This window comes from Nerophis lumbriciformis, linkage group LG03, assembly GCF_033978685.3.
Source record: "Nerophis lumbriciformis linkage group LG03, RoL_Nlum_v2.1, whole genome shotgun sequence".
NCBI classification, from domain to species: Eukaryota; Metazoa; Chordata; class Actinopteri; order Syngnathiformes; family Syngnathidae; genus Nerophis; species Nerophis lumbriciformis.
The window spans coordinates 28,495,849-28,512,391 of NC_084550.2; the positions used below are offsets into that span (position 1 = coordinate 28,495,849).

General features: G+C 40.9%; 1 protein-coding gene across 7 annotated transcripts in view; it reads left to right on the top strand.

Moving 5' to 3' along the window:
• The window catches only part of ctnnd2b (catenin (cadherin-associated protein), delta 2b), a 367,161-nt gene that overhangs the window by 221,836 nt on the left and 128,782 nt on the right, over positions 1-16,543 (top strand). For 5 of the 7 annotated variants that reach the window (XM_061936381.2, XM_061936403.2, XM_061936356.2 and 2 more), the window contains 2 exons: positions 606-846; positions 5,812-5,868. In XM_061936381.2, coding sequence (XP_061792365.2) covers positions 606-846; positions 5,812-5,868 — 298 coding nt within the window. The remainder of the gene's footprint in view (positions 1-605; positions 847-5,811; positions 5,869-16,543) is intronic. The other 2 variants (XM_061936388.2, XM_061936396.2) reach the window with 1 other exon arrangement.

Here is a 16,543-nt window from a genome sequence, read left to right on the forward strand (position 1 = left end):
ACGATTGTGCGCAGCTGGGCGTTCCACGCCTCCTCGCCGTCATCTCGGGGTCGGCCCCGGCGTGCCCCGCCTCGCTGTGGGTCTGCCGGCCACGCCTCCCCACACAGGCCTTCTTCACCAACATCAGTGTGTGAGCTCACCAATGCGCCTTTTGGAAGAATGGTGGAAAATTGCTATAAACACACTCCGCAACCTTGTGGACAGCCTTCCCAGAAGAGTTGAAGTTGTAATAGCTGCAAAAGGTCATATTGAACTCTGTTGAAGCCTGATTGTGTCTGTTGTTTCCTGAAAGAAGTCGACCATGTTTGCCAGCATGTCCGTCTCATTTGTAAGCATGTGTGTGTTTTCTGATATTATTTTGTCATTTTGCTCTTTTTTTTACCCAAATGAAGACTGAATCCTCTGCTGAGCGTGTGAAGTCCTCCCGTCTGTTCATGCGTCTTCGCTGCCATATTTATTTATGTCTCTTTTTGTTGTGTTTTTCCGCTTCTCTCTCTTCCACTTCCTGTGTGTGGTTGTTTCTTTGGTTGCTTCCTCCCATCCGCCAGTGGTCAACCAGTTGTACCAAGAGGTCCTCAACTATCTGCTCTGTCCCTACACTCTAGCCCCGCCCTCCCCCGGTGTCGACCCCATCCCCTTGCAGCGAACGGGAAGCCAGAGTGCCGCCTCCACCTTCCAGAGAGGCAGCTTCGCCACGGCCAGCGGGCCCGACTACAGCAACCCGTACCGCACCTTGCAGTTCTGCCCATCCACGGAGTCGCCTTACAGCAAGTCGGGCCCGGCCCTCCCTCCTGAGGCGGCCCTGGGGAGGTCTCCGTCCGTGGACAGCATCCAGAAGGACCCAAGGTGGAGTATTTTTCACTTGTTTGTGGATCAGGCACTTTGTTCTAGTCCCTTTCCACTCTCACTCACTCAGCACACTGAGGTCCAGATTGACTAAATACTGTATCAAGACCCAGGAGAATATTAGGCTGGATTTATGCTGCCGGTCATGAGAAGTATTACTTACCACCTAGTCCGGCATGTTAGCCCAACGTACCCATCCTACGACTAAATGGGGGGAAAACTATTACAGTTCACATATATCACATCAACTACTTTGGTTTTCCATCTATTCATCCATCCATCCATCCCCGTTTATCCGAGGTCGGGTCGCAGGGAAGCCCAGACTTTCCTCTCCCCAGCCATTTCGTCCAGCTCCTTCCGGGGGATCCCGAGGCGTTTCCAGGCCAGCCGGGAGACATAGTCTTCCCAACGTGTCCTGGGTCTTCCCCGTGGCCTGCTACCGGTCGGACGTGCCTGAAACACCTCCCTAGGGAGGCGTTCGGGTGGCATCCTGACCACATGCCCGAACCACCTCAACTGGCTCCTCTCCATGTGGAGGAGCAGCGGCTTTACTTTGAGCTCCCTCGGGATGGCAGAGCTTCTCACCCTATCTCTAAGGGAGAGACCCGCCACCCGGCGGAGGAAGCTCATTTCGGCCGCTTGTACCCGTGATCTTGTCCTTTCTGTCATTACCCAAAGCTCATGACCATAGGTGAGGATGGGAACGTAGATCGACCGGTAAATTGAGAGCTTTGCCTTTCGGCTCAGCTGCTTCTTCACCACAACGGATCGATACAGCGTCCGCATTACTGAAGACGCCGCACCGATCCACCTGTCAACCTCACGATCCACTCTTCCCTCACTCGTGAACAAGACTCCTAGGTACTTGAACTCTTCCACTTGGGGCAGGGTCTCCTCCCCAACCCGGAGATGGCACTCCACCCTTTTCCGGGCGAGAACCATGGACTCGGACTTGGAGGTGCTGATTCCCATCCCAATCGCTTCACACTCGGCTGCGAACCGATCCATTGAGAGCTGAAAATCCTGGCCAGATGAAGCCATCAGGACCACATCATCTGGTTTTATCACAGAAAATAAACCCAACTTAATTCAGAATCAGCGGGCACAAGACATTGATCCAACGTTGATAATACCTTTAAATGACTTTGAAACAACATTGCAAAATAGTTTGTTAATTGATACAACGTTGATGTCTAACATTGAATTCAGGTTGTTGGCTGGGAAATGACCAAATTTCAGTGTCAAATCAACGTAAGAACCCGACATTGATTTCGCAGCTAGTGGGTCCATGACCATGACTTCTGTTTTGTTTGATCGGCCGTTTTACTGCCGTGTTACAGGCACCGTGTGGGACCAATTATGGTATGTAAATAAACATTTACAAATATCTAATTTCACAATGTATATATCTGCGGGGGACATTCCGGGGTGGTTAATACGTGTAAAAACATAATTTTTTTTATAGTTTTGTGGGTGTGGTTTACACACCGGTGCGTTCTACAGCCCGGAAAATACGCTACTTAGATCATCTGTAATTGTCGCATTTCGATTAGGTCTGGCTCGCTGGTAGGTCTGCAGTGATGTTTTCATTAAACGTTTATTTTTCCATGCATTTTTCTTTGTCTGCACACACGCCGCCATGACACTTTCAAAGTGAGAAAAAAATAATCGGGGGTTCTTGCCATTGGAACTGTGCCGTGTAAATCCAGCCTGTTTTTCTTAGGAGTGTGAGATGTTACCTTTAGAGTAAATAAATAATCGGGAACACCTCAAATGCTGCCAAAGTGCGTCTAAATCTGGGCTTCAGTGTGACGCACAGTCACACCACATCTTTCACTGTCCTTTTCCAGTTTGCTTTGACATTGGAAATCACCCGTACACACCCGCACACACCCGTACACACCCGTAGAGTATTTTGTGATTTTGTCAGTGATGGTCACACCGGCTGCCGTCGCTCGGTTGTAAACGAGGAAAGAGCACACGGTCTGGTTTCAGTAAATGACACTTAGTTTGTGAGCTTCCTTTCCAAGACCTAAAGCGAGCAAGCCGACCAAGTTTCCTGGTCTTTGTAGCCTAGATTTTACCACAGCATGTTTTTTTTCTGCTGAAACGTAAGAGAGGATCTCTCTGACGTGTTTTTCCGTGTCGTTGCGATTGCTCTTTCCTCCAGCCGTCGTCCAAGTTGTCTTGTGTCTCCGGGCTCTCCCGCACATTGCACCCGCATCATGCCGGTTCCACCCTCTAAGCTGCAGCGCCACGGCTGTGTAGATTCCAGTTTCCCACTTTCTCTCCATTGAAGAATTGTGGCGCATGCTTTGTTTTCACCAGATGTAGTCCACCGTCAGTTTCCCACACGGTAGATAATGACTGACTTAAGTCGTATTGACAATGCTTCCATGAGTGTTAGAGTAAAAGCAACCATAACATGCCATGACACCCTCTGTTTACGTGCCATCCCCCACCGCCTGCTCTGTGTGCATATGCAGTGCATCCAGAAAGTGTCCACAGCGCTTCAGTTTTTCCACATTTTGTTACGTCACAGCCTAATCCCACAATGGAATACATTCATTTTTTTCCATCAAAATTCTACAGACACCTCAATTATTTTTTAATACCATGCCACAAGCCCGGCACACCTGTGTTTTGGGCAGTTTTGCCCACTACTTTTTGCAACACCTCTCAAGCTCCGTCAGATTGGATGGGAAGCCTTGGTTTTTATCTTTCTCTCTGTCCTGACTCTTCTCCCAGTTCTTTTGGTAAAAACCTTCCCCGCGGCATGATGCTGCCACCACCATGCTTCACTGTAGGGATGGTTTTAGCCTGGTGATGAGCGGTGCCTGGTTTCCTCCAAACATGACGCCAAAGAGTTCAATCTTTGTCTCATCAGACCAGAGAATTTAGTTTCTCATGGTCTGATGGGAAGCCTTGGTTTTCATCTTTCACTGTACTGACTCGTCTCCCAGTTCCTGTGCTAAAAATCATCCCCGTGTTATGATGCTGCCACCACCATGCTTCACTATAGGGATGGTTTTAGCCTGGTGATGAGCGGTGCCTGGTTTCCTCCAAACATGACGCCAAAGAGTTCAATCTTTGTCTCATCAGACCAGAGAATTTAGTTCCTCATGGTCTGATGGGAAGCCTTGGTTTAAATCTTTCCCTGTCCTGACTCGTCTCCCAGTTCCTGTGCTAAAAACCATCCCTGCGGCATGATGCTGCCACCACCATGCTTCACTGTAGAGATGGTTTTAGCCTGGTGATGAGCCGTGCCTGGTTTCTTCTAAACATGACACCAAAGAGTTCAATCTTTGTCTCATCATACCAGAGAATTTAGTTTCTCATGGTCTGATGGGAAGCTTTGGTTTTCATATTTCCCTGTCCTGACTCGTCTCCCAGTTCCTGTGCTAGAAACCATCGCCGCTGCATGATGCTGCCACCACCATGCTTCACTGTAGGCGATGGTTTGAGCCTGGTGATGAATAGTGCCTGGTTTCTTCCAAACATGACGCCAAAGAGTTCAATCTTTGTCTCGTCAGATCAGAGAATTTAGTTTCTCATGGTCTGAGAGTCTTTCAGGTGCAATTCGGCAAACTTTTTACTGAGAAATGGCTCCCGTCTGGCCACCCTACCATACAGGCCTGATTGGTGAAAGGTCCTGGAAGGTTCTCCTCTCTCCACAGAGGAATGTCATAGCTCTGACAAAGTGACCATCAAAAGAATTTAGTTTCTTATGGTCTGAGAGTCTTTCAGGTGCATTTTGGCAAACTTTTTACCGAGAAATGGCTTCCGTCTGGCCACTCTACCATACAGGTCTGATTGGTGGAAGGTTCTCCTCTCTCCACAGAGGAATACTGTAGCTCTAACAAAGTGACCATCAAGAGAATATAGTTTCTCATGCAGCTGAGACAGGCTCCAGCACCTCCGCGACCCTGAAAGGGACAAGCGGTAGTAAATGGATGGATGGATGGTCTGAGAGTCTTTCAGGTGCATTTTAGCAAACATTTTTAACAAGAAATGGCTTCCGTCTGACCACTCTACCATACAGGCCTGATTGGTGGAAGGTTCTCCTCTCTGTACAGAGGAATGCCATAGCTCTGACAAAGTGACCATCAAGAGAATTTAGTTTCTCATGGTCTGAGAGTCTTTCAGGTGCATTTTGGCAAACTTTTTACGGAGAAATGGCTTCCGTCTGGCCACTCTACCGTACAGCCCTGATTGGTGGAAGGTTCCGGAAGGTTCTCCTCTCTCCACAGAGGAATGCCATAGCTCTGACAAAGGGACCATCAAGAGAATTGAGTTTCTCATGGTCTGAGAGTCTTTCAGGTGCATTTTGGCAAACTTTTTACCGAGAAATGGCTTCCGTCTGGCCACTCTACCATGCAGGCCTGATTGGTGGAAGGTTCTGGAAGGTTCTGGAAGGTTCTCCTCTCTCCGCAGAGGATTGCCATAGCTCTGACAAAGTGACCATCAAGTTCTTGGTCACCTCCCTGACTAGACTAAGATGAATGCAGATGAAAACCATCGCTTCCTATCCAACCTGACGTAGCTTGAGAGGTTCTGCAAAGAGGAATGGGAGAAACTGCCCAAAGATAGGTGTGCCAAGGTTGTGGCATAGAGGGTGTAATTTCTGCTAAAGGTGCATCAACAAAGTATTTAATCAACTTTTCAGAATGTCATTACTCAGTATTGTCTGTAGAATTTTGAGGAAAACAAAGGATGTATTTCATTTTGGAACAAGGCTATGGCATACCAAAATGTGGAAAAAGTGAAGCGCTGCGAATCCTTCCCGGACTGTTCGCCACCTCTTCCACCTGTGCCTGATAACCAAATGCTGAGAGAAAGACGAGACTAGTCGAGTCACTCCACGCTTCTATTGACGACTCATCACTATTCTCACGGTTACTGACAACACTTTGCTTGCCAGACAGCCAACATATTCCTCTCTCTTGTTTCTCTCTACCTCGATAGGTACGACCCCGAATTCCTTGTGTGGAATCAAAATCACGCCGAGCAAAGAATGACAAAGTAATCCTTATTTATTTCTACATATCTATATCTATATATATATTGATCTATATATATACATTCTGTCCATCTATCTTACCTTTTGTGTCATTCACTGAATTCTCCCATCTTCGCTCCGTGACGCTAACACACATGTTAATGACACATTCTCCATTTGTACGATCACCCATGTACTTGCACAGGAACCTAGTAAAACCGTTTGAAAGTGAAGACATGATGCTGGCATTTGGAAGTTCTCGGCACTAAATTGTGGCAGCACATGACGCTGGACTAGCGTCTCTTGAGAGTCAAGAACATGATGTTAAAAAAACGAAACATTCATTGGAAAAAATGAACAATTGGCTCGTAGATAAGAAACTAAAGAAATTGCAATTTGAATGGTGCATTTTTTTAAATAGTAAATATTCATTATTCTCTCCTTTGGCTGTCCCGCTTCCCAATCCATCCATTTGACCATCTTCTCGTTTACTTCGACCTTCTGTCATTGTCTTCTGATCATTTCCAAATATGCTGTTTGCACTGAAATATGTCCACAGGGAACTCTGCTGTAGCAAGTCAATCTAGAATTGTGCAGAGGTCCAGTCTCTTTGATTGTTGCAGGGTTGGATGAATGGATGGACTATGTTGCTAAAGGCACACGACATTGATACAACGTTGATTACATGTACATGTCCTTTAAAACTGACTTCGAAACAACATTGCAACATAGTTGTATTTGTACATTGAGACAACGTTGATGTCCAACGTTGGATCCACGTTGTTGGTTGGGAAATTAACAAAATTCAATGGTCAAATCAACGTCACAACCCAACATTGATTAAACGTTGTCAAAAAGCATGTTATTCCAGCGTTGTATTTGTTTTGTAGAATATTGTTTGGGAAATTACCAAATTTCAATGGTCAAATCAACGTCACAACCCAACATTGATCATCGTCGGCATCCTTCCGTCTCGGGAGACGATGGGGTAGATCCAAAAAGGGGGATGGATCTCACTGCGAGATGGCCCCTGGCACCCGTTTCTTTCGCCAATCGGATGGGCTTAGAACCGGTATCTGCTGGAGTGACCTCTCCAGTGGACCTCTCCAGTGGATCTACACGGCCTGGGCATGGAACTATGGACGGCAAGCTGTTGTCCAGGCAGCAAGCCCCCCCTCTCCGCATGGCTGGTGGATCCAAGGGAGCGACGAGTGTCGATACAACTTGGCACCTGCGACGCCGCAGACGCTACAACGTCAAACCGCCTTCAGGACTCCGGCTCCTGATTTTCTGTCGGGGTTTACTCCCTTAGCCTTACCCTCGAGTGGGTTGACCGCAAGGAAGCGGTGGTTTTGAGATTGGAGATTTCCTTCTCCTAGATGGACTGCCTTACTCAACAAATCCTTGCAAGGACCCATAGCGTCCAGATAACAGAAAATGGTCTAACAAATTCTCTTAACGTATGCCTATGAAGGTTCTCATTCATCCAGGTCCTTGTCATCTTAGGGCGTTCAATCGTTTGTCCGTCAGTAGAAGAGGACGCAAAAATGTTTTTAAATCGATTAATAATCATTACAAATAAGATATGCGAATAATCTGAAAATAGATTTTTTTTGACACTCCTACTAATTACTTGCTATTTTACACTTGTTTTTACCAAATAAAACTAGTTATTTCAAGACATTGTCATGCAGGGACGTCAAGTTCAAAATGTAATGTACCGATCATAAAAAGCATTATTTAGGTAGTAATATCATAGCTTACATTAATAACATCGCGACAATCCACATTGTGTTTTATTATACCAATATCGACAGAAAAGAGGCCGATACGGATATATAATCGATGGATCCCTACTCCAGACACCTGGAAATATTAAGACAAAACACATTTTACAGAGAATAATTCGAGAATAATTTTTTTTTATAACACATATAGCTGACATATTTGATAATTTCTTAAAGTTATGCTGGAAAATATTGTGGTTCCACACAACGTGATATCAAATTGCCTCCAGTCTTCTCTCGGCCCAAAATGTGCTGAAACGTATTAAAAAATATATATTATTATTATCATTTGGGGGGTAATTGTACCTGTCGACATCGATTCGAGGTCCAGGACTATACAATAAGGTTTTGATCTAGATTTGACCATTGAAATTTGGTCATTTCCCAACCAATATTCTACAACATGTGCCAGTATCATCAGCGTTAAAGTATGTATGTTATGATCGGTGGTCCGGATCATGTTTTTGTTATGTCCTCTTAGTTTTGGACTCTTTTAGTTCCTGTTTGACACCTGAGTTTGTTTTAGTTACCATGGCTACTTATAATTTTCACCTGCCTCTGGTGTTCGGGACGTGCACCTGCTTCTAATCAGAGGACTATTTAAGCCTGTCTTTGCCAGTCAGTCGTTCTGGCGTCATTCTGTCACGACGGGGTTTTCGCTTACTGCGGGGTCGTTCTCCCAGGAAGGCAAACGCACAACTCCGGACAGGACTTGCAGGTAGGAACATGATTTGATTTTAAGAAACAATCAACAATGTACAGAAAACAACCCGAAGATAAGCGTGCCTATCGCACGCGGAAGCTAAGGCAAAAACTTAGGACATGAAACTATAGCCATGAACCTCACGAAACTGTGGCATGAAACAAACACGAAACTGTGGCATGAAACAAACACGAAACTGTGGAATGAAACAACTAGCATTAACTATGGCGTAGAACAAACACGAAACTGTGGCTTGAAACCAATAATGGCGCCTTACTTGGCAAGGCATGAGGTAAACACTTAGCATAAACTATGGCATTGCATGACACAAACAATGACGCCAAGCCGACTGACTCGCAAAGGCGGGCTTAAATGTCTCATGATTAGAGCCAGGTGAGCGTCCCGAACACAAGAGGCAGGTGAAACTAATACTTAACCATGGCAACCAAAACAAACAAGAGTGCACAAAAACAGGAACTATGGAGTCCAAAACTAAGAGAACATAACAAAAACATGATTCGGACCACGGATCATGGTAATGTAATCCACGGGTGTATAAATTCAACTCAACACGCACAACTTTGTTGGAGCAGAAGGCCCCATGTCATTCATGACCAAAGGATAATGATTAGCCAGTTAGGTATCGAGGAACCTTACTTCAACGCTTTACCTCAACGCTTTGGGGATGGACTGAGTCGTGGATAGAACTGTAAGGGAGAGCCAATTCTACCCTGCCAATTATGAAGTAATGTCACTAAAGTCCATGTAGAGGAAAGTGTCCCAATGCATTTGGCAATATAGTAGGATGGTTGGATGGAGTTGATATTATTCTGAGAAATGACATCCGTGTGTTGTGCAGACAGCATCTCAGTCTGCACAACACATGCATTGTTATGGACCATTTGTGCAAGACACCGTCTGACCTGAACAAAATGTTTTCTTGCATTTTGTGTTCTGTTCCCTCCGTCTGTGTCCATGTGTGTATATGTGTGTAACTGTGTGTGTAAGTGTGTTTGTGTGTAAGTGTGTGTTCAGTGGGTGTAACAGTGTATCAGCCACACCTTTGTTTGACACACACAATGTAGGACATTAGCAACTGTGGTTTGCTACTGCAGTGCTTTGCAGAAAGGAACATTCCAGAATAAAAATTGATCCACTTTCGGCCCCAATTATAGAGCTCACCATATCCAGCAGGAGGGTGGACGATACCGATGATTTTGGTGTAATTGGTACACGCAAGCGCGGCGCAATGGAGTGACGTCAGGCGGCAAATTACATTGCCTTAATTCTTCACTTTTTTTAAGTGGATTAATGGATCGCTAGGTGGACGTTTGATAAAAGGCGGTCGTGACTCGTCGTGAGTAAAGTGCGTTCACTTAAAACTGACACACGTTGCGTGACTTTGAGGGACTTTTGAGGAGGAAATATTGTTGCGTTGCAAACTATTGTGTGGTGTTCCTTCCTTAGTTGTCATTATTCAAAGCAGATTTTTACTTTTGTGTGGTGTTGTTTCCTTATTTGTCATTATTCAAGGCTAGTTTTAAATTTTGTGTGGGGTTGCTGCCTTATATATGGGGCGGTATAGCTCGGTTGGTAGAGCGGCCGTGTCAGCAACTTGAGGGTTGCAGGTTCGATCCCCGCTTCCGCCATCCTAGTCACTGCTGTTGTGTCCTTGGGCAAGACACTTTACCCACCTGCTCCCAGTGCCACCCACACTGGTTTGAATGTAACTTAGATATTGGGTTTCACAATGTAAAGCGCTTTGAGTCACTTGAGAAAAAGCGCTATATAAAATGTAATTCACTTCACTTCACTTCACTATTCATCATTATTCAAAGCTGATTTTAACTTTTGTGTGGTGTTGCTTCCTTATTTGTCATTAGTCGAAGCAGATTTTAACTTTTGTGTGCTGTTGCTTCCTTATTTATCATTATTCAAAGCGGATTTTTACTTTTGTGTGGGGTTACTTCCTTATTTGTCATTATTCAAAGCGGATTTTAACTTTTGCGTGGTGTTGCTTCCTTATTTATCATTATTCAAAGCGGATTTTAACTTTTGTGTGGTGTTGCTTCCTTATTTGCCATTATTAAAAGCAGATTTTAACTTTTGCGTGGGGTTGTTTCCTTATTTGTTATTATTCAAAGCAGATTTTAACTTTGGTGTGGGGTTGCTTCCTTATTTCTCTTTATTCAGATTTTAACTTTTGTGTGGGGTTGCTTCCTTATTTGTCATTATTCAAAGCGGATTGTAACTTTTGTGTGGGGTTGCATCCTTATTTGTCATTGTTCAAAGCATATTTTAACTTGTGTGTGGGGTTGCTTCCTTATTTGTCATTATTTAAAGCTGATTTAACTTGTTTGCGTTTGCTTCCTTATTTGTCATTATTCAAAGCGGATTTTAACTTTTGTGTGGGGTTGCTTTTTTATTTATTGTTTAACGCTGATTTTAACTTTTGTGTGGGGTTGCTTCCTTATTTGTCATTATTCAAAGCGGATTTTAACTTTTGTGTGGGGTTGCTGCCTTATTTGTCATTATTCAAAGCGGATTTTAACTTTTGTGTGGGGTTGATTCCTTATTTGTCATTATTCAAAACAGATTTTAACTTTAGTGTGGTGTTGCTTCCTTATTTGTCATTGTTCAAAGCTGATTTTAACTATTGTGTGGTGTTGCTTCCTTATTTGTCATTATTCAAAGATGATTTTAACTTTTGTGTGGGGTTGCTTCCTTATTTGTTATTATTCAAAGCGGATTTTAAGTTTTGTGTGGGTTTCCTTCCTTATTTGTCATTATTCAAAGCGAATTTTAACTTTTGTGTGGGGTTGCTTCCTTATTTGTCATTATTTAAAGCTGATTTTTACTTTTGTGTGGGGTTGTTTCCCTATTTGTCATTATTCAAGGCTCGTTTTAACTTTTGTGTGGGGTTGCTGCCTTATTCATCATTATTCAAAGCTGATTTTAACTTTTGCGTGGTGTTGCTTCCTTATTTGTCATTTTTCGAAGTGGATTTTAACTTTTCTGTGGTGTTGCTTCCCTATTTGTCATTATTGAAAGCTGATTTTAACTTTTGTGTGGGGTTGCTTCCTTATTTGTCATTATTCAAAGCTGATTTTAGCTTGTATGTGGGGTTGCTTTCTTATTTGTCATTATTAAAAGTGGATTTGAACTTTTGTGTGGGATTACTTCCTTATTTGTCATTATTCAAAGCGGATTGTAACGTATGTGTGGGGTTGCTTCCTTATTTGTCATTATTCAAAGTGGATTTTAACTTTTGTGTGGGGTTGCTTCCTTATTTGTCATTACTCAAAGCTGATTTTAATTTGTAGCTTTGACAGCTGAACTGAAAATAATAACGTCGGTCAGCTTGATAAAAAAATAAAAATTCTGATAGCAGTATCGTGAGTCCCTAATCTTCACAGTCCTCGTGGACCGACCTATTTAGGAACCGGAACCAAAAAATACCGATATTTAGTATATACATCCCTATCCCTGTTATATTTTTATTTGATATAATCTTCTTTGTTGTGCTAAATAATGTTTCATGTCACACCATTGCATAGTAATCAAATGATAGTTTGTAAATCATTTCACTGACGATTCAGATAAATATAAATATGTAAGAAAATGTTATAATATCAACAAAATAATACAATAATTCCCATTACTTGTTTAAGCAAAATAACTAAACAAAAGCAAAAAGTACTATTGTCTCTCAAAAAGTCCAATTATTTATTCCCTGGGGTGATTTTTGTTTGTTTGTAAACAATATATGAACATAACAATATCAATAATAACAATATGAACACAGAAGGGAACTGGAAATGATCGATCCAATCCAATGCTGGTGCTTGTTCTTGGTATCAGTATCGGTATTTGGATTGATGCACATCACGTTAGAGCTTCTTCTTGTAGCACAATGCAAACTCAGCTGGGACACAACAATAACAAAGACCTAAAAAGAAGAACAACAAAAAAAATCCCCATTAAGGAATTATCAGGGGAATTAAGTATTTTCTTGCAAATTGAGTATTTGGGCTTGTTACTTAAGAACTGAGCAGAATATCAAAGTCAGTCCACACAATAAATCATCTTTATGTTTGTTTTTGTACGCCATCACCATGGCTCAATAATACAACAATTAAAGTGTTGACATTTCAGCTTTAATTTAGGAGGTTTGACGACACAAAACCAAGGTGGGTTAATATTTCGGAGCTAGGAACATTTTATGCAGATTACCTCCATTTTTGCTTAATCAACATAAATATACAGTAAAAACATTGTTTAATATTTCAAAGTTTCTTTACTTGAATAGTACAACTGGAGCTGTAATTGTTTGATTATGTCACTGTCAGGTTCAAACACTGATGACATCCATTAAACAGACAAGAAGCAAGGAATCCTGCAGAGACAGAGTTCAATTTAGCTCATGAGGAGAACGCATGGAGCTGCGCACTTAGTCACAGTCTCGCCCTCTGCTCTAAGGTACAGCGCCCGTGTCCCTCTATTTATTCAGGAGTTCCTCAGTCGACATCACTGAGGCCGCCTCTAAAAGGAGTGGTCACGTATATCTTGCAAAGCAGCTCTAGTACGCACAATACGTGAGGGAATGTGCTGGGGGCCTTGTGATTTTGCCTTGTCTCTGCTTCGTCTGCATGCTGTCGTCTTATCTTCGTTGAGGTCCTTGAAGTCCTTGGCTGTTAGCGGGCTAAAACAAAGATAACATCTGCGGCGGAGGCCACCCCTCAGACAAGAAGTTTTGTCCTTGCACAGAAAAAAAAAGTACAGCTTTGGCACAATAGCTAATAACTATAGCAACGGGCTTTAAGCATGCTAAAGTTGTGTGATAACTTACACATTATTATTCTAACAGTCACGCATACAATGGCTGTACTCTAACAATCAGACCTGATACTCGTTGTGGATCGTTAAGTTTGTAATTACGCATCAAAGGATGTGACGCCCATTTTGGTAGTTTTCACCTCCAAAACCAGTATTATATATAAATATTTTCCGAAGAACTACAAAATACAAATGCTGAAGATCCGAAGCCCAACTGGAATGCTAACAGTTAGCATGCAGGCCAGACAGCGTCAGGTGACAAAATATGAGCGAAATGAGCCTAAAAAGCTAGCATGCTAACAGTACTATGCCAATAATACCATTAGCGGAATACCAAAATATATGTCACTGCACAGCAGGCGCAAGACGTTGAAACAACGTTGACGACTTGTTGAATTATGTCCTGACGTTGAGTAACTCAAACTTAACCTTGAAAAAACATGATTGAAAACGTTGATTTGACATTGAAATTTAGTCATTTTTCAACCAATATTCTACAACATAAATACAACATTGAAACAACATGCTTTTTGACGACGTTTAATCAATGTTGGGTTCTGACATTGATTTGACATTGAAATTTGGTCATTTTTCAACCAATATTCTACAACACAAATACAACATTAAAACAACATGCTTTTTGACAACGTTTAATCAATGTTGGGTTCTGACGTTGATTTAACATTGAAATTCGGTAATTTTTCAACCATATTCTACAACATTGAAACAACATGCTTTTTGTTGACGTTTAATCAATGTTGGGTTCTGACGTTGATTAAACATTGAAATTCGGTCAATTTTCAACCATATTCTACAACATTGAAACAACATGCTTTTTGTTGACGTTTAATCAATGTTGGGTTCTGACGTTGATTTGACATTGAAATTTGGTCATTTCCCAACCAATATTCTACAACACAAATACAACGTTGAAACAACATGCTTTCTGACAACGTTTAATCAATGTTGGGTTCTGACGTTGATTTAACATTGAAATTTGGTCATTTTTCAACCAATATTCTACAACATTGAAACAACATGCTTTTTGTTGACGTTTAATCAATGTTGGGTTCTGACTTTGATTTGACATTGAAATTTGGTCATTTTTCAACCAATATTCTACAACACAAATACAACGTTGAAACAACATGCTTTTTGACAACGTTTAATCAATGTTGGGTTCTGACGTTGATTTAACATTGAAATTTGGTCATTTTTCAACCAATATTCTACAACATTGAAACAACATGCTTTTTGTTGACATTTAATCAATGTTGGGTTCTGACGTCGATTTGACCATTGAATTTTGGTCATTTTTCCAACCAATATCCTACAACACAAATACAACGTTGAAACAACATGCTTTTTGACAATGTTGATTTGATAATTGAAATTTGGTCATTTTTCAACCATATTCTACAACATTGAAACAACATGCTTTTTGTTGACGTTTGATCAATGATGGGTTCTGACGTTGATTTGACATTGAAATTTGGTCATTTTCTAACCAATATTCTACAACACAAATACAACGTTGAAACAACATGCTTTTTGACAACGTTTAATCAATGTTGGGTTCTGACGTTGATTTAACATTGAAATTTGGTCATTTTTCAACCACTAGTCTACAACACAAATACAACGTTAAAACAACATGCTTTTTGACAACGTTTAATCAATGTTGGGTTCTGATGTTGATTTGACATTGAAATTTGGTAATTTTTCAACCAATATTCTACAACACAAATACAACATTGAAACAACATGCTTTTTGACAACGTTTAATCAATGTTGGGTTCTGACGTTAATTTGACCATTGAAATTTGGTCATTTGTCAACCAATATTCTACAACATTGAAACATGCTTTTTGTTGACATTTAATCAATGTTGGGTTCTGACGTTGATTTAACATTGAAATTCGGTCATTTTTCAACCATATTCTACAACATTGAAACAACATGCTTTTTGTTGACGTTTAATCAATGTTGGGTTCTGACGTTGATTTGACATTGAAATTTGGTCATTTTCCAACCAATATTCTACAACACAAATACAACGTTGAAACAACATGCTTTTTGTTGACGTTTAATCAATGTTGGGTTCTGACTTTGATTTGACATTGAAATTTGGTCATTTTCCAACCAATATTCTACAACACAAATACAACATTGAAACAACATGCTTTTTGACAACGTTTAATCAATGTTGGGTTCTGACGTTGATTTAACATTGAAATTCGGTCATTTTTCAACCATATTCTACAACATTGAAACAACATGCTTTTTGTTGACGTTTAATCAATGTTGGGTTCCGACTTTGATTTGACATTGAAATTTGGTCATTTTTCAACCAATATTCTACAATACAAATACAACGTTGAAACAACATGCTTTTTGACGACGTTTATTCAATGTCAGGTTGTGACGTTGATTTGACCATTGAAATTTGGTCATTTTCCAACCAATATTCTACAACACAAATACAACGTTGAAACAACATGCTTTTTGACAACATTTAATCAATGTTGGGGTGTGACGTTGATTTAACATTGAAATTCGGTCATTTTTCAACCATATTCTACAACATTGAAACAACATGCTTTTTGTTGACCTTTAATCAATGTTGGGTTCTGATGTTGATTTGACATTGAAATTTGGTCATTTTTCAACCAATATTCTACAACACAAATACAACATTAAAACAACATGCTTTTTGACAACATTTAATCAATGTTGGGTTCTGATGTTGATTTGACATTGAAATTCTGTAATTTTTCAACCATATTCTACAACATTGAAACAACATGCTTTTTGTTGACGTTTAATCAATGTTGGGTTCTGACGTTGATTTAACATTGAAATTCGGTCAATTTTCAACCATATTCTACAACATTGAAACAACATGCTTTTTGTTGACGTTTAATCAATGTTGGGTTCTGACGTTGATTTGACATTGAAATTTGGTCATTTCCCAACCAATATTCTACAACACAAATACAACGTTGAAACAACATGCTTTCTGACAACGTTTAATCAATGTTGGGTTCTGACGTTGATTTAACATTGAAATTTGGTCATTTTTCAACCAATATTCTACAACATTGAAACAACATGCTTTTTGTTGACGTTTAATCAATGTTGGGTTCTGACTTTGATTTGACATTGAAATTTGGTCATTTTTCAACCAATATTCTACAACACAAATACAACGTTGAAACAACATGCTTTTTGACAACGTTTAATCAATGTTGGGTTCTGACGTTGATTTAACATTGAAATTTGGTCATTTTTCAACCAATATTCTACAACATTGAAACAACATGCTTTTTGTTGACATTTAATCAATGTTGGGTTCTGACGTCGATTTGACCA